General features: G+C 27.3%; 2 protein-coding genes across 9 annotated transcripts in view; one reads left to right on the forward strand and one right to left on the reverse strand.

Moving 5' to 3' along the window:
• Positions 1–1,826: 1,826 nt before the first annotated feature.
• On the reverse strand, positions 1,827–4,527 carry LOC113553217 (ceramide-1-phosphate transfer protein). Its single transcript, XM_026956421.1, has 5 exons — positions 4,367–4,527; positions 4,048–4,302; positions 3,780–3,982; positions 3,522–3,697; positions 1,827–2,453 (listed from the first exon to the last, which is right to left on the reverse strand). The coding sequence occupies exons 2-5, from the start codon at positions 4,149–4,151 to the stop codon at positions 2,328–2,330; spliced, it is 609 nt and encodes a 202-aa protein (XP_026812222.1). The 5' UTR covers positions 4,152–4,302; positions 4,367–4,527; the 3' UTR covers positions 1,827–2,327.
• An 11,182-nt stretch (positions 4,528–15,709) lies between these two features.
• LOC113551058 (potassium voltage-gated channel subfamily H member 2) overlaps positions 15,710–26,354 on the forward strand; it is a 121,557-nt gene continuing 110,912 nt past the window's right edge. For 4 of the 8 annotated variants that reach the window (XM_026953076.1, XM_026953081.1, XM_026953082.1 and 1 more), the window contains exon 1: positions 15,712–16,021. In XM_026953076.1, coding sequence (XP_026808877.1) covers positions 15,946–16,021 — 76 coding nt within the window. In that variant the 5' untranslated portion in view covers positions 15,712–15,945. Of the gene's footprint in view, positions 16,022–24,944; positions 25,043–26,354 lie in introns of all 8 variants that reach the window. The other 4 variants (XM_026953079.1, XM_026953083.1, XM_026953080.1 and 1 more) reach the window with 3 other exon arrangements.

Here is a 26,354-nt window from a genome sequence, read left to right on the forward strand (position 1 = left end):
ATATAAATTGTTAATTTGTAAAAATGTATCAAATTTTTAAATTTGTATTTAATTTTATTACATTATTCAGTTGAGCTATTGAAAAAATTAAAACACTACCTACATTATAGATAAAATTCTCATTTATGAACTCTGAAAGTTTGAACATTCTACTATAAATTATACTAAATTGGTGTCTATCCCTGCAACTTTTTTTTTTGATCTGAAAAATCACGAAAATACAGTGGTTGTCGCTTATAAGCCGTGGCACTCACGGAGTCACGGATATAAGGTTCAGTCGCTTATTAGACTCAAAATCATCTGGAACGGTCCGGTAAAAAATAAAAAATTTTGGTAAAAATTTAGAAATTAATTGGTTTTCAAAAATTACATATCTTTTTGTTAATTTTGGTTTTGATTCATGCTTTATAATATGTGTATAATATACACAACAAATTTTATTTCATTTCACATTTTTTGCAATTATTGTATCTAATAAGTAATAGGTATGTAAATATGTAATATATAATATTAAAGTAGATTAAAATTAAAGCAAAATATGTTGTAAAATAAAATTCATATACATATAATTAAATTTATTTTTTTTCTCACTTCGCCTATAATATTCATTTAGTTATGACCCATTTTGTGCTGGTCCCAAAGTGAGTCTGTCTTATAAATGGAATGCACTGTAATTAGTTATATATTTTTTATATTCACCCCTAGTGGGCACCTACAGTATTATTATAATAGCATAATACTATCATATATGCTGTTTCCCATATGCCAACACTGCTTTAATTAATACTTGTTGTAGTTCTTAGAATATAAAGTATAACCTGGTGATAGGTGGCAAATTGTTCAATTATTATTTATTAACAATAATATCATAATTCAATATTCAATACTGTGTTTACCTACTGTTTATAAATTTATATTACGATCTGCCAGCCTATAAATATTTTATAAGACAAAAATTATTTCATATTAATAATGATTACATATTTTATATTGCATTGTTGTTTGCTAATTTAGAAAATTAATTTTTTTAGCTGTGACGTTCCTTTTTAAAGGAATTTATGGAATTTGTTTTAGAGTAGGTTAAAATATATTTCACTCATTCCCCCCCCCCCTTATAAGAAAGTTCTAGGTATGCTACTGATTATATTTTTCATATTTGATAGGTATTTTTTTTTTTTAAATAATTTATCATCAATTATAAAGAAGCTGGATATATTATGTACGTCTTGCAGTATTTACAGATTTATGAAACTTTGATATCAATTGATTTCAACCTGCATTTTTGATATCCCTTGACAATAATACAGGATTTATTCTGTAATCTATTGTATTTTTTATGTTTATAGAGGTATAATGAGAAAATTATATATCAATATATTATCTTTAAGAAATCGGCAAGCTTTGTGTGCAATGAGTGTGCATCAGCATCATTGCTCAGTGATCATTGGTTATTAAATAAGGGAAACAATAAAATAACAAATATAAATTACAGAATAACATATAAATAAATATAATCAGAATATAAACAAAACAACTAATATAATATTATTAGATACAAAATATTAAATAATAATAAATTAGAATTTATAAAAATATAATAGGACCATAAATACATTTGAGACTATGTATAGTAATACAGTATGTAAGTAATATCGTTTCATTTTTTTTTTAAACACAATTAATATTAATTAACTTTTAAACTAAATATCAGCTATTAAAATGTAAAACTTAATGTAAACAATTATGATTATAATTATAATCTGATATTAGATTTTTTAGTTAATTGAGCAAAATATTAATATTATAATAATTATCTTTAATAATCATAAATAATAATTTTTTTTTGGTCATTATGAAATTACATAAGCTTTCTATCATTAACATTTACAAGCATTCTACTAATTAAATATTTTTTTTTATGGAAACCAGATGTATTCTATTATTTCATATGTTGAAAATTTAGGTGTACTAAAATTAATAAATAGTTTGATATGATTAGTTCATGATGAGAATAGTTTGTAGTGTTTTTACCAGAAATTGAATACTTACTTCACATTTTTAAATAGGTAACTCCAGGTATAACATACGAGTTGCTTTAATAAATTCAATAAAATAAGTAAAAAATAGAAATATAAAGCTAGAATTATCCCATAATGACCAAGGAAATACACAATTACATTTACTAAAATGTTTTCAAATAATAGCTAACCAATAGAAATTATTACTAAGTATACTTTTCAATGAAGATCATACAAAGTATCTGATATATGAATTTAAAATAATATTAAGAAACTAAGTACTTTATAGCACAGTCAATTTGAATGTTTTCATGGTATTTTCAGAATTTCATAGTCTGAAAGTAGATTGTTCACTCTTTTATGTACCATAGAAGCCTTGGAAATCATTTCAGGCATTGAATTCAAAGTTTCTTCTATAGAAGTATTGCCAATAGTCTAAACAAAAATAAAATATATTTTTAGAAAACACATAATTATTTGTTTTAAGTTTTAAAATATTATATTTTATTAACTATTCAATTTAATTTTAGATTCTAAGAAGAGCGATTAATTTATTGATTTCACAATAGTGAGTTTTTTTTATGTGTAAGCAATTTATAGTAGAAAAATGATTGATCTACAACTTCAAGGATGGTTTCTAATAGTAAATTGAATATAGTTGGTACTATTGGGAGGCTAAAATTTAAAATTCACAGGGAAAAAGGTAATTTTTACACAAAGCTAGTTTTGATCAGATTATATCAAAAATTAATTAAATTTATAGCACCATTAATATGATAATAGTTATAATAGTATACTGACTATAATATCAATATATAAATAGATTATCAAATTATATATAAGTAATATTATACTTAGTATAATAGATTTATAGACTGTCTTAGCTCAGAATCGTTTGTTACATTCAATGCTTTATCATTAAATAAAAATTTAATAAATCCATTATAGTGATCAATTCAATGACAAAGTATATTCAACACTAATTGTATAACAGAGCAGTACTTACTTTTTGATACTGATATAAAAATAGGTGCATAACTATATGAATAAAATAATATGTAAGTATATTATAGAATTAAACATGGTCTGGTTATTTGTAGTAATGTATGTGAAGAAATAATATCTAAAATATGAGGTCATAACCCAACAGTACAAAACTTCAGTATTATCAATCATGTGATGTATATGCTGAGTATGTATAATTGTATACACAATTTCCTAAACTATATGTTAACAGCATATTATTATGTGTTATAAATAATAAATTAGCAAATTTTAAGCAACAACTAAGTCTAACCCACGAGGTCAAGAATTCTTGTTATTACAATACAACTAAACAATTATCCACCAAAATATTTAAGATTTAAAATATTCATTAGTATGGTAAATTGAATTTTCTAATATAATACCTACTAGTATATTATGTAATTATTTTTAACTTTTAAATGAAAGTATGGTAAAATAAAATTCCAAGAAGTAATTTAGCTTTTATAAAATACCTACTTGATTATACAAGACTCTTTGACAGGGTAGGAAATTCATGGCAAACAGAGCACCATTCCTTATAAGCCAGCTGTGATGTTTAGCCAATGTTTGGCTATAGGCTTCTTGAGCTGAGCTTCTTGTGCTATCATTAGGTTGAAGTTGAAGCAATTTAGACATGAACAAAATAATGAATTCTGGAATGAACATCGGCACAGGTGAAATAATCACAAGTCAAGTTATTAGACACAATAATAGAATATCAAATAGATGTTTTACCTAGACCGCGATGCAATCTTAACAGCGTAACAGAGCCAGAACGACCAGAAAACACCAATTCATTGGAAATCTCATGGTCTAACATATTTTGAACAGTGGAAAAATGTTGTTCGTCTTCGGATACCAGCTTATTTAGGCATCCGATCTTATCCTCTAGATCATTGACAACGAAACTGAACAAGCCCCCCAGCTGGGAACAGAATCTGAAAAAGTATCAGTATGAGTTCTGTTGTTTTATGCTAACGTCGAGCATGTTGATGATTATTACTTGCAAAGTTCCTGATATGCCAACACATAGTTTTTCACGCCGACGTCCTCGTCCTGGACTAGAGCTTCTTGAAACGCATTGTGAACGGCCGCCACGCTAAACATCTCACCACCAATATTGATCAATATTAATTACCCACAATTATGATTTACTGAATGTGATAATTGGAAGCGTGCTAATCCGCTAACCACCGCTTTGACGAAAAATGATTACTATATTATTTTAAATCATCTACGGAAGTCACGGAAAATGTCTCTGAAAAGACGTGCAATTACTGCAATTGAGCGACAAGTGTTAGAAGTGGTTATAGGTTATATACATATATTAATTGCCAATCAGGCATCGGTTCACAGTACAGTATTAACTTTATCGTTGTTGCATATTATTATCGCAGAGTCCGTAACACACTCACTAAAATCATCTACGTACCTATCACCTAGCGTTGTTTTTTCAAGTATAATAACAATAATAAATACATTGTATTGTTATTGTTGTTGTTTCGTATAATATTATTATCATTATTATCTTGTCGCAAGACAACGGGCTAGTGTTACCAGATAGTAGGACACCGGAGTGAGGTTACGATAATATTGTATTTCAGTGCCCGTGGTCAGTATAACAGCCATACTATTATTTTTTTATAGTATCCCATACTCCATAGCCGTGGTTGCGTACCCGTTACTCGGACAGCTAGTACCAAACGGCCAACGGTATAATATATGCACAATAATGTTAATATAATATCATAGAACACAATTATCAGGTATATACATAGCATTATTTTCTAAAATATTATTGTGTTATTGCGGCGGTGGGTTCCGAGTGTTCCGATTCCGACCACGGTTATCCAGTAGACGACCGTGGTTCCGACTTTAGAAACGTTAAAGACTTCAAATCATGAAAGTGGGATATCGAAAACGAAGTATTTTTTAGGACACTTAGTTACTGCTCGGAGACATAATACATTCGTCGATGATTTTTTAAGCATAATTATGAAAGTAATACGTACATTGATATAATTATTTTTAGATGTAAATCACAGAAATGTAACAGGTAAGTACCTATGCAGTTCAAGTTTAAATATGATTATAGTTAACTAATAACTATCATTAAAGAATCTTTCTTTTTAATAATGCATTGGGTATTTGGGTATTAATCCAAGTATACATTTTATCCAGTCAAGGTTATCTAAATCGAAATATAACATAGGTATTATAATATGTATGCACAAAACACCGAGTGTCAACATAAAATTAATTAATTATTTTAAAGTATAGATATGTGCTTATTGGCTTGGCTTCCATTGTTTCATTTATGTTTTACTTCCGAATTCTAATGTTAATGAATGTTAATACATTTAAAAACATCACCGGATTAAAAATATTGAACAAAATTAGTGGTTCTGATTTTAGAGAAATACTCGTCAAATGACGTAATTTATACCTAAGTATTTGGAACTATGTTATTTAGTAGGTAAGGTACAGAGAAATTCTAAGAATAGGATTGAGCAAATGCATTTATTGAATGAAAAAATGTTGATTTTCATTTTATAAACGAATCAATCTGTATGTAGATAGTAGCTTAGGTTACAGGCTATATATTGCTATATATTCTGTAGTTACTAATTAGCAATTATTAACTACAGAATATAATACATAACTACTGTCGTTTGGGATAGGCTATTACATATTTTTCTATGAGCTATACCTAAACTACTTATTCAAGTTGGTTAGTTAGGAGTGTGTTGATGACTTTTTTAAAAAAAAATCTGAACAGCAAAAGCCATAAATCATCATACTTTAAAAATGATTCTGAGAAAATCTCATTTGCTGATGAATAAATCACATTTTGTGTTAAAAACTTTATAAGTTTACTTTTGTGTTAAAATTTTGATTTATGATTTTCGAGATTTTTTAAAGACAGAATTATTATAGCTTCAACCACCTCCAGCAAAATAGAAAGTCTGCGTTACCAAATGTCTATCATTGAGAGGCAAAAAATATCATACATGGATTAATAATGAACACTTATTTAAAAAGTTGAATAAACCACGTTGAACGGCTTGAAAGTTATTTATTGAATTTAACTTGTTTTGCAAGTATCGATGGTATCAATATTATTATTAATTATTTATTTACAAAATACTATAAATACTCGGATGAAATATATATGTAGATATTATTGGTGTTTGAATATTAAAAGTGTATTAGTGTACTTATTATTATAAGTGTATTTATAGATGTTTTTACGAATTGAAACTTCGTTAAATATAATATGTACCTATAGTGTATATTCAATTTACAATCGATTACACATGGTGTAAGACTATAATAATATAATACAGAGCTACGTCAAATATCAAAATTACATTCATTACACTGCAGTGTCTATGTGGTAAAAAAAATGCATTATTTGTAAAGTTAATGACTTATTTTAAATTACTTGTGCTCAGAATATAAGAAATAAAAATACTTATTGGGGTAATATATAGATTTTGGCAATTTTGGTAGATACGTTTTCATTCAGCCGGAAAAATAAATACGTGACTTGCCATCAGTAAAGTCATACTCGAGTGAAGGCGCGTCTTAATGGTTCAGTAAATCTGTTAAATGTTAATATTTAGAAGTATATATATAAATTATTTTTGTTAACATATGAAATGACACAATTTTAAATGAAATAATTGGAAGGTAAGTATCTAAAAAATATCAAATAATTAATAATTCTTGTAAGAATTACTAATTTATAATATAATCAGTATAGCATACCTATTGTCTAGTTGTCTACTTATTTAAATGTTATTATTTTGGAATTGTAGGATATTATATAAACATTATTTTACTGTTTGAAAGAAAATTAATTTGACTTTATTAGTTATGACGTCTTTACGAAATACGATATGTAGTTTGGTCGTCCACATGTAAAAATATTGAAAATGTTATTTTAGTTTATAGAATGTTCATGGTATATATAGTTTAATGAAAGAAAAAATTTAAACCACTTATTATGCTTCTTTATACAGTTATCTCTTATAAGAAGTATTATACTTGTATGGCTGTATCTAAGGTAGTAAGGTCTTGACATCCTTTAAGATGCTAACTCGTGTAACGGTAATAACTTATAACAGTTATATCTATACATATATTATTTATAGTTTAAATCTTTAAACAATAAAATAAATATACCATGAACAAATAATATATTGTAATATATCTATGAAATGTACGTACAATCCGGACATGTTTGATAAAGGTTATACCGTAAAAACTGTTCGCCCATAATATTATATAGAACAACTTATAATAAATGTATAATATTCTTTACATTACACATTAGGTATATATATATACATTATACATATAATGTACTTACCTACGTAGTCGTTCAATGTGAATTACGTATCTACATAATATAAGGGTACCTATATCGTACCATTGATGATAGAACACGTTTATATAGAATGACTCACTAAGCATATTCATTTTTATTTTAGACTGAACGATCAACGAAGCAATGCATGTATTGGTTTAACAATACATAACGATGTATTGATTTGTATTTAAAAAGCAAATTGTTTCATTGAAGGCATTTTTTAATTTTTATGCTGAAACAATTTTTCAATATTGAGAAAGGTTTATTGTTTGTGGTAGCTAACTGGATCTATAGTTTATTATTTTAGTGGGTTAAGAGTTTCTAGAATTTTTCAAAATAATCATGAAAAAAAAATTATGAAAAACGAAAATATAATAAAACAACAACATAATATTGTGCTCTAGAGGTTATCTAATTTTCAAAATGTTATGGATTCTAGCTATTCATAGAAATTTAAAATTTTCGATTTTATTAGGCTTGCGAAATTGGTATAACATAATTGTAAAAAAAAAAACGATAAAATTAATTTTTACTATTGAAGCATGCAGGAGAAATCTGTTGCAAGCCGCTTTTAGGTATTTTTTTTACTTTATTTAATTTTATAGGAGTATAATAGGATTGTCTTATGAATTTCAAAACTATATATTTGTATGTTGATGAATGATGGAACATTATATTCATAGAAAATTGTTTTCGAAAATCTTAATTTTTACTAGATCAGAGTTAGAAATACACATTTTTTGCAATTAAACGACAGCCTGCGTTTGCACTGATCAACGAGATTCGTAGACCTACGTAAGTTCATAAAACGGGTCGTTTCGGCGTAGCGTGATGAAATTGATACAAAACCGACACATACGATTACATACGCAGCGTTGTACAGTTGATCAAAACATTCAAACTCTAACGTTAGACGTCTACAAATGGCATACATCGTGTTGGATATAGGAATACCAAACGGATTACAATGGTTAATGGACGCAAATATAAGAAACCCGTGGTGCGGCGGAAACAAGCCGGAAAAGACTGCAACGTAGATTGCGCGTAATCGTATCAGCTTAATGTAAAGACTGACTAACGAGATGGAATAGGGGAGGGGTGGTAGAAAAGTTCTCTGTCCCATGATCCACTCACACTCCAATGCGGAAGCGTGGGTTCATTTGAAAGTATAAATAAAAATCTGCGGTTTGAACATACTCCACATGGGAAGTTCTACTTTACATTGTCTTTGAACGCTGCCGATATAAACAAGTATTAACTAAAAGTGCAAGTACCATAACACAAAATATATGATATATATCTAGAAATAAAGAAATAAATAATAATTGATACGTGATTCCTTTTACATTCGAGTGAGAAATCGTAGCCGACTGTCGTATAATAATATGACAAATTGTTCAACTGTTATATAGAGGTCATGCAAAACCCAAAAGTGTGTATGAGTAATATATGCCAATGTATCAACATAGTTAAAATAACACAAAAGGAACTATAGATGACGAGATCATATCAATAATATAGTAGACGCCGCTTATAAGACTCATGGATATGAGGTTCAGTCGTTTATTAAACTCAAAATCATCTGGAACGGTCGGACGTATCAAAGTACATTAAAAAAAAAAAAAAAAATCAGTTATAAGACTCAACACTTTGGTTATAATACTCAAATTTCGTAAGGTAAATAGTAGAAAATAAACTTTTTTGGTTATAATTTAGAAACAAATTGGTATTGAAAAATTAAATAATATTCGTGTTGATTATAACTGTTGTACAATGAACGATCAGTCGCTATTCGAATTTCAACGCGTGCTTTTCTTGTTATTAACACGAGTGCTAATTTAACGCGACGTGCTCTTAGTTTGAGTGACAAACTAGACATTTTAATACGAAACAATATATTTTCGGAATATTAGAATAAAATAAAAAACGAACTAAAATTACAAATTTTTTTAAATAAATAATAAATACATTATACATACATCCTTTATAATTTTTATAATATTTTTATATGTAATATTTACCTATTATAATTTTAGTTTTTTATCAGGATTATTAAATTTATTCAATAATAAGTATGCAATATGTAATATGTGTCAAAGTATTAAAATTAAAGCAAAATATGTACCTAGTAAAATAAAATTTATAAATACGTAATTAATTTTTTTTTTCAACTTCGCATATAAGATTCATTCGGTTATAAGACTCACTTTGTGCTGGTCCAAAGTGAGTCTTATAAGCGGTGTCTACTGTACATATCTTTGATCAGGAATCTACGTTAAAGTTGAAGTAATATAATATTACTACGGTCAACGACGAATTATACATCAAAATCAATTATCGGTATTGTCAACTATTATTATTATGTTTTTTATTTCATTTTAGATGGGTAGGGTTGTCATACGAATTAATAAAAAATACTATTCATGGATATGACATACCTATACATTATATTATTAAAAATAAAATTTTCGAAAATTTTAATATTTACTCGGAAAGAGCTAGAAATACGCATTTCAGTTAGCTTTAGATGATTTATATTTGGCGGGGAAGGTAGTATGAACTATAGTACTCAATAACAACTTTAATATGACGAAGGGGTGGGAATAATTTGAAAAAAAAAACTACAATTGAGGGAGATATAACTCTTAACATCCCAGCAATGTTCACGTCATTGTATGAGTAATAGCCTAGCTGAACATAAATAAATAATAATGAAGCGTGCAATAACGCAACTCAAAAGATGGACAGATATCATTGTGCGAACTTTAAGCGGACAGTTGAATAAGTACGTCTCAATTCAACTTCTGACCGAATAGAGGTTGAAAATTCGATGAAACTAACAATTAATGTAAACACAAAACAAATACTACCACAAATGGTAATGATCTGCATCTGGTCTAGTGTACACGTAGCAAATATATATTAATATACCATGAGACGAAAAAAAACAATGAGTCGCGAATTAAGCGAAATGATCGGTATGTTGACACATATGGTGAAGGTAGAACATGATACAATGTATGGCATTGTTCACGACGGGACAACTAATTAAGAACATTTTTGTATTTCACTTTCAAAATTGAATTTTTAACTACAACAAAATTACGATTTCTTGTGATTTTTACGAATTTTGTTAAATTTTTAACTTAAAATTACTATAAGTCAGTATACTCATGAATTTATATTATTTGTATTATATGATATTGTTTTTCAACATAACGTTTATTTTAAATATTAATCATTCAATAATTTATTTTTTATTTTTGCAGCAAATTATCTATTGTTATTTAGTGTAGGTACCTATAATATTATGTAGTATTATACGTGCAATCGTAACTATAGGTTATAGTTACATAGTTTGTCTCTATAGATGATCAACTAGTAACTACTGAAAAAAAAAATTTAGTATTAATAAGTTTTAAGAATTTAAGTTATGACTTAATGACTTATGCAATAGTAAATATACTCATATATTATATCATATACGAGTATAATATTGTCCAAGAGATTAAACTTTCAAATAATAATACACATAGTTTCCCACGAGGATTTCACTAAATTAAAATAGTGGGGTAATGTAGATTACATTTTAAACTAACAAACCTACCTTTGTGGAACACTGCTAAATATTTACTACTATAAAATTAAGTATAATAAGCGATTTTAGTATTTATTAGTTTTCATCTAAGTAGTTGCATAAATACATTTCAGTTGCCATTATATTGAATAATTATAGTTTGACTTGAATAACTTAGTAATTTATAATTTAGTAATTTACTACTACAAGTTACACATGACCATGCGCAGGATTTCATAATGGAGAGGGGGTGAAGAAAATGTATAAAATATAAACATCATTTTTAGTAAATAGTATTATATATTTAAATTTATTATTAATTTTGTATATTAAAAGAGTTTATTTCATAATTATAATAAAATAGTATTGATAATATATATTATGCATTATCACAAGTAAGATTACAAAATATTTAATATAATCGATCAAAAATGGAAAACACCATTTTATGTTTTTTCGCTGGTATATAGGGAGTTGACACCCATCCCTTTGCGCACGAACATGAATTACATAATGTACGTGAATGTGTAGCAGTTGGTCGGTAAAATGAAAATATGTCTGCAACCCATATAAATATATAATAATATATGTATTATACTATTTATACTTAAATAAAATATTATACCGTTATAAGTCTTTTATTATAATTATATCTTATTTTAATAAAGAAATAAAAAATTATATAAATGTCCAAACTATGTTAAATACAATTCATAAATTTAATGTAATTAACATTTTAATAACTGTAGATTACTTTTTAAGTCCGAATCGTATAAAAAATATAAGAAATAAATAGAATAATATATTCGTAATTTAATTTATTGGTTGATATGTGACTAATTAATTTGTGTATTATAAAATGAATGAAATTAAATTTACTAACAATGATTGCACGAGAACAGGTATTTCATATTATATTGGCCTTTATTATAATTTGTTAATATGTTATGAATGTCCATGGTTGTAAACTTGTGTCGGTTTTTTTATAATTATTACGTTTTTCTACGAAGTATATATTTCATCGGTACACGTTCGTTGCCAAATATAATATTATTCTTATTAACAGAAATGGAAATTTTTAATTTTTAATGAGAACAAATGTACTATACATTTCTGCATTCCACAAATATTATTTACAGAAATTAAATTAAAAAAAAAAAATATTATATTTGAGTAAAATGTAAAAAGTAAAAACTTAAAAATAAAGTTGCGAGAAATATTATACTCACGTGTATTGTATTATAATTATACATTGTAAAAATGTATAAAGTTTGTTACAAAATATCTTTTTAAAAGTAGTTTTTTGCAATTTATATTTTTTCGTAAGTGGATAAATATTAAATATACATATATTTTTTACAGCGTTAAAATTACTGCGATTGTGATTTAATTCTCTGTGTGTTTGGTTTTAACGTAATTCGTATATTTTTATCATTATTTTTTTGTGTCCAATCAAGAAATTTGTTTCCATTACATGATTTTTTCGAAACATTTGTTTAAATATCATAATTTAAGTTATGATTTTACTAATTCTTTATTATTTATTTCTTAATTTAAATTTTTAACAATGTAGTAGGTATATATATGACTATTTTTAACTCAGAGTCTAGTCCATCTATATAACAGGGATGGCCAGCGGGAAGAAACTCGCGAGCCACCAAATATATTAAACATTTTTTTTTGTAAAAATGTTACAATAAGATGCGAGCCGCAAAAGTCTATGACACGAGCCGCGGTTTGGCCACCCCTGCTAATAATATCGTAAATGTATTGGTGCGCCACTAATGTCAAAGCATAACTAGTAGGCTAGACCAGGAGTTACTCTGGCTAATTATAAACATATGACATATGAATTAATACGAGTACACTAAACAGAGACACTATATGGTGATACAGATTTTTTTTTTAAAGTATTATTTTTTCTCGGGGTTGAAATAAATAGAAATCTTGATATTTTATATTATAATATTTTATTTTTATAGCATCCATTCATCGTTTATTCATATTCATATTAATATTATATCATGTACATAATGTATAACGATTTAGATTTAATTATAATAATATATTCAGGTTTGTATTTAATTCCAAATCGTTTTAGCGGAAACTCTGACATATAAAAAACTGTTTTCTTGGCCTGTCACCCTTATGCCTTTTCTGACCGTTGTCCCTAGACCTTTGCACCCAGTTGTCGCCATTACTTTGAGACCAGTTGTGGAGTTACTTTCGTGGCCTGTCGCCGCTGCGTCTTCGTGAACAGTAAAGTTGTTAATTCGTCTTCATGGAATGTTTCTGCTGAGTGTTTACAGTCAAAGTCAATTGCACTACCTCTTCAAGGCCAGTTGTCAAGTCACCTCTGGAGCTTGTCAAAGCTGCACTTTCTCGACCAGTTGTCTGCAAGTCACCTTTACCGCGGACTATTGTCTGTTGCCTTTGTGTATTTGAGATGTATTTAATCTGAACTTTTACGTATTGTTGATGATTTACCTTCTCAACCAGTTGCCACATCACAATTGTTATCACGAAATATTTTAACTGAACCACTTCAGCTAGTGACGACTCAGCGTGGAAATTCGGCCACATTTATTGTCATCTCAGATGCCTTTACTTTGCAATTGAGTACAATGATGGCTAAGTTTGAGGCCGAAAAGATACGCCGGGCAGACAGCCGTTGCACATGTGCGGACATCGTGTGTGATAGATACTATATATCTAGTCAATCACATGGTTTTATGACGGAGGCGCATCGGTCCATGACTAGACAGTTCGTCTGGAGGTTCTTGAGAAACTGTTACGGGTATTATTTGAGTGCATTGTTGTAATGGAGGTGCGTTGCTTTATCGTGGAAAACGGCGTAATGGCGATGCGGATAACTTGTGGCCACGGTGCAAATTTTTTCATTTGAGGTTTTGTGGAACTGCCGATAACTTGAGTAATACTATGACTATGAACCTTATTAAAACTGCATTACATTTCATGCGTTATAACTTACAAGTAATATATATTATACAAACCTGTCAATCATTTTACTTTTACATACACTAAAATTTAGTATTATTATAGAAAAAGTTGAATTTTTTTAAATAAAATTCATTGCTAAATTATTGTTTGTGTTTTTGTATCAGACATTATGTACTCTTAATATCTAATAATGCGTAATGTAATGTTGTGTGTATAAAAACTACAAAAGCTTATGCTCACATAATATTTCACGTCTGTTGTATATAAAAACTACCTAAGTGTATTCCATGTTCAAAACAAGTTTATTTTTTTTTAAATTCGACAATAGATTATTGAATACGATATACATATAAATATTAAAATTATGCACCGTAATACTATATGTAATACAAAATTAAAAAGTGTTCAGTACTGTAATAATAGTTAAAACACTATGTTATAGTATATATTATAATAACCATACATATTACATATACTTACACTATTCAATACATATATATGATACTTTCCAGATGTTTGTGTGATTCGTTCATATATAATAATAGTCTATGGGCCTTCTACATAAGATATTTGTGCCGAAGTAGTCTCGTTTAAAAATGTCCACAACTTGTTGCAAAATTACAATATAAATAGAACGTTTTTCAATAAAACAGCGTAAGAACAATTTAGGTGGGATTTTTTATTCAATTTGTAAGAATTTTCACTTATAAAAAAAAAAATTAAACTATTTCAAAATTTCAAATGTCTATAAATATCTCAAAATCTATAAAATCATATTATGTGTAAGAAATACTAATTTGAACATTTAATGCAAATTATCCACGATGGTTATTCGGTTTTGAATTATACCAAAAATAAAAATCATTTTAAGATAAAAGTTATCATAAAAGTTATTACAGTGGTGAATAATCAATGTCCTAAAAATTTGAACTTTAAACGGTTAACTTTTTATTTTTTTTAAAAATATATTATAGATACAAAAAGCAACATTTTTGCTTTACATGGTAATAATAATATAATATGACAGATGAGATTCTACATTGCTCTCCCATATTCAATTTAGAATACCCCTCACCAAATGGAAACTAATTTTCTTTTCTATGTTGTTTTTCTCTACTAAATATTTATTGTAATCTTCCTTAACACGTCTTCTGTGACTTAAAAATGAGGCCATCATTCATCTTTTTTTTAAAGTTTGATTTGTGTTTCAATTTTAAATTATTAGCTATAACTTATAGTGTTCACCTATTATGGTTTATATATTTGTGTTTTACTGGACTTCGGTCTGTACTGTTATAAATCAAATCAAATAAAATATAACGATAATAATTACAAGACGTTGACAGCATAATATATAGGTTGATACAACCAGTAGATCGGTGCTAAAGGTGCTAAGCCCCCACCCCCATACAGTTTTATATTCGGTGAAGCGTTTGCAAGAGCTCGTGACCCCCCCGCGGACGCCGCCGCGCCAACAAAACCGAATTCGATCACGCTATGCCTACGCCTATATATAGGGTACATGCTGCGCGCATAAGAGTGTTGTAAATCGTTCGGTGTGACTCGGGGGCGATCGCTGGCCGCGAGTCGTGACGGTGGCGGCGTCGCGGCGCTGCCCGCGCTTTGGTCGACGGCGGCAGGAGCAGTGCCGCGCAACGCTAACACGACGACGCTCTCGTCAAGCATCGCGCGCAAGCTGCACCGTCGCGACACCGCGCACACGTTCGTTGGCCGACCGCCGCCGAAGCCGTAGCCACTGACGTCGCCGCCGCTAACGCCGTCGCGCCAACAGTCTTCCCGGAACAGGCGTCGTCCGTCGTCCGAAGCACGACACTGTCGCCCGACGTGAATACTGCCCGCCGCCGAATACCTGTTATGCCGGTGGCCAGTGCCGTCGGCCGCCCGCACACGCGTCCCGCCGCAGCAGCGTGGCCAGAAACGTGACTGTATGGTGGGCTCGCCCGGTGGGTAATCCCGCCTGTTACGGCATGCCAATACGCCGGGGACATGTCACCCAGCGCACCACTGTCATAGAGACTATCATCAGGAAGTTCGACACGCACAGTGAGTGTCATATTGTAACGGCTGCAGCGCGCGCACTGTCGTCATTATGTTATTATTACGATTAGGGTTGGGATTTTGATGCGATGTCCGTCTTTTTACCCCCTTCGCCATAGACCCTCGAGACCTAAAAATGCGCGTTCCGATTGTTATAACGGTATTTACGGTAGGTGATTTTCTCGACGATCATAATTCAGCATTGTAGGGCGTATTACGGGACAATTTTAAGGAAAATTTCGAGTTTTTGGAACCTATTCATCACTTGTTTTTAAAGCTAACGTAAATTGTAGCATTACAAAATTAATCGTTTTTAATACAACCAGCACATTGGTAGATGTACACATAATATCGTAGTCAGATAGCGCCGAACTTGTGATATAGTAGACTATAGTGGTGCATTTTACTTGCTGACCATCGTTTTCATATCTATAAACCATAGGCGATAACAATACGTCTTTTATTTTAGTGTTTATAGTTTTTTTTTTAATGTGTCTTCAGAAAAACAATTCACCACTATATAAACACGCGTTTCCATTATATAATTCTTTTAACCGATATAAATACACTTCTAAACAAAAAACAAATTTGTGCACTTTTTAAGGTATGTCTGCATTTTGTTCATAAAAATCCCAGTCCTAATTGTAATAATTTTATCTATTGTATATAATATCTTGTAGGTAACCGAAACAGTATTATGCAGGGGTGCAATTTCAATGAAAAAACTGCGGTGCGCTTTAATTAAGCCCCCCTCCCTTTCACTCGGTCTTAAACTGGGCGATCGCGCGGGAAACTTTGCCGCCTCTCCCCCATCACTACCAATTCATTAATTACATGGCTTTGTACTAAACATATTATTATATTAATAATTAATATTATAATATAAGAAGTAAACAACACATAACTTATAAATGTGTTAATTTAAAAACCAGTCACATCTAAGATCCTCTGTTCCGGAAGAAAAAAATATTATTATTATGTATTTACGACTACATCGCTAATCATCGCTATGCATTATTATTGTCACTTGTCATGTAAAGTGGACGTTGATTTTCATTTATTGTACCATAGTAATATTTTTTTTCTAATATTTAAACGATTGTTTTATAAACTTGTCCTGTGTGCGAGCGTGTTTTATGTGTTTGATATATTTTATACATATTAGTATATTACATATATAAACGTAGAACGGTTTTCATGTAGTTTTGGCGGTGTCCCGCAGTGGCGTGGTAGTGTATTCCAAAACTCTGTACCGGTGCGGCATTTGATGACGTGTCGTTCGTACAATATTATATAGATACATCAGGTGACTTCGATGATATGTATCGGGTAATATAGGTGAATACACCCACACAGTTATAATAAACCTATAATAATGCTTTAACTCCAATGGTTTCGTTTAGAAATCTAAAATTCCTCTCCTCATAGAAAACTCAGTGCTCACACCGTCACCGGATCCTACGAGTTTTCGAAATGCAACACCCCGAGAGTATTTTAACGTGTATATTCTTATAGGTACGCTACTGCGGCTGACCGCCGCCAAATCGTGTTCCAAAAATGTATATTTTTTTGCCTAATCGTTTCAACCTTTTAACAACCGTTTTATAATTATATTATACACGTTTAATGGGTATTAGCGTTGTAGTAACACTGTTTTCTATTTTTTTTCGTCTGTTCTCGTCGACCTGTGTCGACAGTTTGAACGTATTTATTTATTTTTTTTTTTACACTGAAGCGTTTTTGGCCCGAAGTCCTTTCGAAAACTTTCATGCCTGGCCGTCATATCGCTGACTCGCCAGCGTTTCAGCCGAGTTTAAAGTTTTTCTCGTCGGGCCTTGGAGGCTGTATGATAAATTGCACCTGACCGTTATATAATTGACGAGTATATCTCTGAATAGTTTTTACATTTTTAACATTGAAGTTTTTTTTATTTAAACAGTCCAAAACATAACCGTTTAACTGTAGGTACCTGAGAACATGTATCGTAAAGCTATATTATTTATTATCTCTGTTATCGAGCGCGAAATAACAAACTATAAATAAAGTATAGAAACAATCTATCAAAATTTCAATACAAATACAAATTTATAAAATGTTGTAGGCATCAATTTATTACGACTATATGTAACGTGCAAAAGAAAACATTATTGACCCAGTCTTTAGAAACGTATTTTTAAATGTTATTTTTATTTTAACTTTTTTATTTTTAAAATGTTTTTCATTACACGTGTTATATATTTTTATTTTATTTTTTTGGACGGCTTGCAATTGTATTGGATGCAGTTAACATTTTAATAGTTAGAATTAATTCAAATTCTTCTCAAGTCGATAAGATATATCGAGGTTAGATAAAATAAACTTAATAAAGTAATGAAGAAAATAAAATGGTATAGATCGTATGACCTAAATAGTTAAATAAAACATACTTTAGTATATACATTGTAAATAATTGGAATAGTATTAAATGGTCACTTCTACCAAGTTATTACAAGGAATAAAAATACCACATAATACAAGACAAACATGTTATTTTTTGTACAGTATATTTGATAAAAACAAAAAATAAATTCACTATTCAATGTTATGTTTTTAGAATGGATTGTCTTTAATTTTTATATTTTTACAATAAATATTATTAAATTATCAATTTAATATTTAAATATCCATAAATGATTAATAATGGTCATAAAATATAATTAAAAATAATAAAGTAAAGTATAAGTAATGTTCATATTGTTTTTAATTTTAATAAAATAAATGTTTTTCTTATTCCATTATCTATAAATACAGTACTAAACATACATTATATTTACCTTAAATTTAAAATTGTATAAATAAATAATTGTCAAGTATGATTAATTTAGAATAAAAAAATATAGTTATCAGCAGTTATTAAATAATAGCAATTTAAGCAGATTTATTTTGAAAAGTAATATTTTTTAAATTTTTTTTTCTTCTACAATTTATAAAAACTGACGTTATGCTTAAAACGAGATTCAGATATGTTTATATATCGTAACTTATAATCCATAATATTTATTTAACATTTTGAAAGTGTATAAGTTGTTAGATATAGTTAATGGTGTAATAAGCTCGACTTAGTTAATACCATTTTACTCATTTTAGGTAAAGAATTATAAATAAGAAATGGAGATAAATATGTATAAAAATAATTTTAAGCTAAATTAAAGCGAACTATACACATTTTTTTACTAATAACAGTATTTTTATAATCTTCTTTACGAGTAAATAGAAAAACTAAGTCAAATAATAATGCTAAGAAACTAATATATAAACTACGATAAAAGTCTGTTATTTAGTCATACGAATTCATAAAATATGTAAAAATGCATTTTATAATGTCAAAAATACGATAAAAATATCTCTCGTGAAATTATAGCTCATATGTTTCTTTATTATAGTTTTGTAAAATATAACTTACGTGTTTCTGATTTATGCGCTTATTTAAATTATGCCCACAATATTTTAAATAGGTAAGTGGTTTTAAACAAATGTTTAATTTAATAATTGTGCTATATAATTTAAATAATAATATATTTATATTTACTTTTGTTTCAATATTATAATAAGTATTTATAATGACGGTTTCCTGCAAAGCATTGATCAATAGTAGTTAGTAATTTTTTAGTCTTACGTGTTATTAAATTAACTATACAAAAAATGGTTAAATCTAACCTTGCCTGATATAATACCTTACATTTTAATTTATCCACTTCAAGTACAATTCATATTTATTTTAAAACAAATGACAAAAAATGTTTGCTTATCTAACGTCATTCGATACTTCGATAGTAATAATAACTTATAACAAAAAAGTTAAAATCAATAATTTAAAATATACGGACGAATAAAAGCGTCAATATCATAATGACATTATGAATAGGCAACTATAAATAATGCGTTTTGTACCTAACTACCTACTGCAATAAACTATATAGTTTTGAAAAATAAACATTTTTGAATAAATTAATTGTTGAAGTACAGCTTCCCTTTTAAATTTACTTGTCCTTCACCTAAAGTATAAAGATTTATCTCAAAACGAGTTGCTTGCATACAACTTTTGATTAATAATATTCCTATTTTTATCAAATAAATTTACAGTTTACTCGTAGGTAAATGCAATTATTCAATGACTCATTGCAAATAACGCACATGACTATCTGATAACTAAATATGAATATCAAAAAATATTAAAGGCAAATTGATTTTTAACAATTTATCTCTTTAATAATACTTTAATTAATTTTAGAGCAACTTATTTAAATATTAAGATATTATGAAACTGAATATATTAAATACACACTTGAGGTATATTACCTATTTAGATGATTTATAAATTAAAACTATGTTTAAAAATAAACTACTATATTATATTTTTTTTATATCAATTAATATTTTGGCTAAATGTTAATAAATTGATTTATTTTTATTTATATTTTTCATAAAGTGAAATATTGTTTAGGATTAAAACTATTATTGGTTTAAAATAATTATCAGCAAAAAAACAAAACTATTTTACTTATTAGATATAATTGTTGCTTGCATAAACAATTTGAACATATATTTAATTAAAATATGTGATTTATCGTTATCAGATAAAATTTGAATGATATAATAAATATATAAATAAATAAACTAGTTTTCAAATTCGTGTACTTAATAAACTATTTAATTTATTTTTTCAGAGTCAAGTTGTTTATAGTTTTTATAAATATTAGAATATACAATATTAAACTATGTTAAAAATAAAAAAAAAATTAAAACTAAAACTTTATCATATCTAAGTTTATAGTGCTTGCATTAAAATGATCGTCTCACATTTTCAAGAAAATATGATATATAAAAAAGAAATTAATAGTTTATAAGTTATAAATAAATAATAATTGTTATAACTTACCTCTTTCTGAACATCATTATATTCGATATTATCAATAATAATATCGAATTTATATTTGTGTTACAGTACCTATAAAAACAAAGTTGAAGAAATGATTATATAAATGTATAGTGCATTTGATTTTAATTATTTTATCCTACTTTAATATGCAATACAATGATTGGTTATATTATAATACTCTATTTTGCGATAAAATTAAGAAGTTGAAAAAGTTTTTACAATATATTTTGTCGTTTATCATTTTTTCCGAGAATTAAGTGATTTATAATCTTGTATTTAGCGTGAAAAAAATATTACTTTTAAAATGGCAAAAATATTCAAATATAAACCATCATGTTATAAGATATATTATGAATAATATTATATAATATATATGTTTTAATAGTACCATTAGTTTTTATGTTATTGTAATAATATTTGTCTCTTTCTGTTTTGTTTCTGTTTTTTTCTTTATAATTAGTTTTTTTGTTTTTAGTGCATTGAAATTTAATTTAATCTTTAAAATAAAATAAATGTATATACAGAGTGTCCCGCGAGGATTTACCCATTGCGATATCTCCTGAAATAATGGACAAATCATAATTCTGGTTTTTTATTAAGATTCACAGGAACAAGAACTACAAATATTTCATGTTTTAATTTAAAAAACCCGTTAGCCAGCTGTACGAACACGCAGGCCACATGTTTGATACAATGATACCACTATTGCACTATGGCACTATCGTATTAAATAATTCGTAGTTTTTTCGAAACTAGAAAAAGTATTAAAAATCAGGAAATTGATGAAATTAAAATGTTAAAACGTCAATATTTTCAGAAAAAATATCTACAAAATGGCTATTTTAATTTTTTTTTTAAATAATAAAATAATAAAATACATTTTTTAACTTTTTTACCAAAACATAAAAATAAATTAAAATATGATATATTTGCAGTTCTTGTTCCTGTGAATCTTATTAGAAAACCATAATTATGATATCTCCATTATTTCAGAAGATATCGCAATGGGTAAATCCTCGTGGGACACCCTGTATATATATATATATATACATACAGAAATAGATTTTGAATAAATGCAAATAAACAATTAAATTTAATTAAAATATTCAAAAGTCAATGTTATTTTATTAGAATACATTTAATATAATTGAGAGGTGGAATTGACTTTTATTATTCATTTAATAAATATATCAATATCAGGTATGATCTTTTGTCAAATAAATATTTAGATTTTTTTCGCATGTTTGTATATTATCAAGTGCTACAATTATTTTTTTCAGTAAAAAAATATTAAAACACTATATTAAATTCAACTTAAGAATTTTTATAAAATTTAAAATATGATAATTTTATTGTGAATTTAAGATTTCGTAAAATCATTATAAAATTAATTTTATATCCACAAAATATTATATTAAAAATGTTTTTATTTAAATGGATTGAATTATATTTTAATAAACTGCCTTATTAATATAATTGGTAAAGATTTATAAACAATATTATGAAAAATTAGGATATTTAGGTTTAAAATATATTTTCGTTTATTTGTTTAGTAAGTACACAAAACTATATTAACAATATAAAAAAAAAAATTTCATTTAATATCATTTAATATGGTGTGAGCCTGTGCTAAATACTTGAATTAATTATTTAATTTTGTATGGTTAAATCACCTTTATTATTTATTACGGTATATACATCTATTATTTTTTTATATTTATGTAATATAAAAATAATACGGTTTAGTTTTGTTTCGTATGTAAAATACTACAATATTTGACTCTTATGTTCTATATTCTTCTAAGATGACCTCAAAAAAGTTTTGCCATTTGAATTTTTCACACGTTACATATCAAAAACAAGTTGCAACAAAAGCGGTAATGTATTATTTTAAAATGGACTTATAACTAATATAAACGTACATAACATAATACCACTAAGCACAATATTAAAGAGGATATTTATTTTGGTTTAAAGTTTAGATTAAATAAGTTGCGAGTTTTATTCAATAATTATTAAAAAAATATACGACATATTTAGTGACGAACGATAATTCACTTCGAGATATTTGTTCACTGTATACATATTATATTTTACTACCACCAGAATTATTTAATTAAAAAAAGAAATAAGCAAATCAAACTTATCGCGAGAACAGAAAAATTAATATTTTATATGGAAAATTAATTTTAACTGTTATTCTATGACATGATATTATAGTTCAGGTATACTCAGTCAAGATGTGTATAAGAATTTTATATTATTATATCATGTATTAATGCGTAATCTTAAGACATCTTACGTTTTTAGTACAAATTAGTGCTTTAGACGCTTGAGTGTACCTAACAATAATATAAATCTAACTAATATAATATCTTGTACTCATCAAGAATGCTACCTATGTGATACATTTTGGTTAAGTATGCTACCTATAATTTGTTTTTGTATCTGCAGGTTATATGCATATTTTAATATCGAAAAAATAATTAACAAGTATGGCTAGTTATATTGTGATCATTTAGTACCTATATATTACTACTATATGTATCGAAGTTAAGGCCAATTTATAAATATATATATATTAATATCGCGATAATCGTGTCAAATGATTGCAACTGATATACGTTAATAAATTAAAGTTAAATAGATAATAAAATGGATAAAACTGATAAATTTATCATCGATTACCCACTGAAGGTTCAGAATCAGATTCAAATGTAAGTGTTGTCTATGCTACAACTATAGTAAACGTGTCCAGTGTCCACTGTCCATAGTATTTGGGTTTTCGCGATGTGTTGTAAAAATAGTGAAAATGTAGAGTGGCGTTATTTCATTGTGCAAACACTTATTTCCATAAGTACTGAATGATGTTAAACCAGGCACAACTCCACTAACTCGGATATGTGGAAGTCATAATATGAAAACTTAACAAGTTTATAGGGTTTCAATGTGAAACGTTAACTATGGTGGAAACTTCATTGATCCGTTTAATGAAGGCCCATACTAAAAATATACAGTCATTATAAAAGTTATCAAAACAAAGATATGGAGATATTAAGACGAAGGGAACAATAAATCTACTTCAGCGATAGCCCAAGGAAGAATGGAAGTCCTAAATTTTGGAGTCGATTTGACGACATAAAGCTGACAAATGTTTTTTAAATAAATCAAAATTGTTGACGAAATTATACTTAAATATGTAATGAATAATATAATTTATTTAAACTAAGATAAAAAATTATTATCAGAATATTACTTATTGAAATTAATTTACGATATAGGTAGCGTACTTAACGGGTATACCTTATTTTCATTTAATATAGTTTTAATTACAATAAACATTTTAATACAAACTAACTGCTTGTTAATTTTTTATTATGCATTTGTGTTATATGATGGCATATGATGTAAATAATTAGGTACCTACAACTATAACTAATTATTTATGAATATATTAGTTTTTTACTAATATATTATAATATCATAATAATATAATATTATATAAATTCATATGTGAATTAATAATAATTCTTAGAAGGACTAGTGTTTACTTATTTTTTTTAGGAGTGTATAAACCCAATCAAGTTTTTATACATTAAATGCTTCAATTTGTACTGAACTTGTAAGTTTTTTTTTTACGATGAGTTATATTAATCCGAATTACTCTTCCCGAAACTACCAGTTCGCGCGTGTATATTTAAGAAAAATGTACAATTTTACGTATGTTTAAATTAGATTATAAATACCACCGAGCTATGTTATTAGTATAATTTTATTAACTAGTATTCTTTGAATTCTATGGGTATACTAGATGCCTACATTTATTTAGATACCCTTTAATTTTGATTTCGTATTTGAGCATGTTCAAAATTCTGTTTGAACTGTTTAACAAACTTGTTAATATTCCAATTTATCATCATAATATTAATATTATACTATACTAACAATAATACACAAATCGTATACAGGAAACTGTGATTTTTAATATCTAGATTTTTTGTTTAAAATTAGGCATGGTTTCCATGAAACGATCAGGCCAACACGGTGTATGTTATCATTATTAAAAACTACAATGCCTTTGGATTTCCGTAAAGATTATAAACGCAAAAGTGAGAAGTGTTATCATTAATCTATATTTTATGTCGTTTTTATAACATATCTAATATAATTTTTGAATTTTTCAAAATTAATATATTTGCTTCATTTATTATTGAAATTTTGTAGTATTAAAATATTTTAGCACGTATTCAGTCGTATTCGTTTCCAAATTAACAAATAAAAATAAGTAAACAGGCTTACAATAATAGTTTTTACCTTTTAGTATAGTATAGCGACATATATACCAGTGGAATCAAAAACTACGATAAAAAGGTTAATATTTCCCAGAAATTATCTAAAAATATTTTTATTTTATAATATTGATAATAAAAATTCATAGTTTTTTTACATAATTTATTTTAAGAACATAATTTATTATTACGATCATAAACTATTATACCTTCACATTGCACCGTATATATACTGCGCTTACAGCAATTGCATTTTGTAAATTTTACATATTTACGTATTGTCTTATTATTCATAAGTCTTCATTTCTAAATATACTATAATTGCATGCATTATTAAATGCTTGATTACTCTTATTAATAGTATGTAATCTTATATCAAATACAAATACATTAACTTAACAATGTTTACCTCGGAAATATAATTCACACATATTATATACCAGGTAAATGCAGAATCAGTTATAAATTATAATAACATATATTATTTATTATAAAACTGAAATTTAGACTGCAAGATTTAGGAACTAGAAAGTTTGATGAACAGTAAGTACTAGTGAGCATTTATATTGTTTTTTAAATACAATTATAACTGTTCAAAATGATTTAAAAATGTATGAAAAAACATATACGGACAACGAATACAAATTTTCTATAAATTATTATTGAAATATTAGCGAGTAAAAACGTAAACAAAACAAAATTATTATCGATTAAGTTACCTGAACGCAATGAAGTAAAAAATGTTTTAATTATGTATACCAATTGTTAAGCAATATTTTTGAGTGTCATTCAAAGTATATAATAATAATAATCGAGTATTGAGTTTCATAAAAATATAATGTCCTATTCAAGGCTTCGTTGTTACTATATCATTCCTATCCCCCTTAAGAGTGTATTAAGTACCGTCAAACACTTTAGTATCATATTATTATTATATAAAAAGGTTAAAGAGCTTAATTGAAAAGAGGTAAACAAGTAAACATTGTGATTTCGGGCAACACGGGGAAAGCGCCAAAAATGACACGTAAAGAAGTGATTACATTTTTGATGGCCGTGTGGTGTAATCGTAGGCAGCTATATAATTTTAAGTACAATATAATTAAAATTTATAAACATTGAGTAATAATTGCGT

This window comes from Rhopalosiphum maidis, chromosome 2 (genome assembly GCF_003676215.2).
Source record: "Rhopalosiphum maidis isolate BTI-1 chromosome 2, ASM367621v3, whole genome shotgun sequence".
Taxonomy (NCBI): Eukaryota; Metazoa; Arthropoda; class Insecta; order Hemiptera; family Aphididae; genus Rhopalosiphum; species Rhopalosiphum maidis.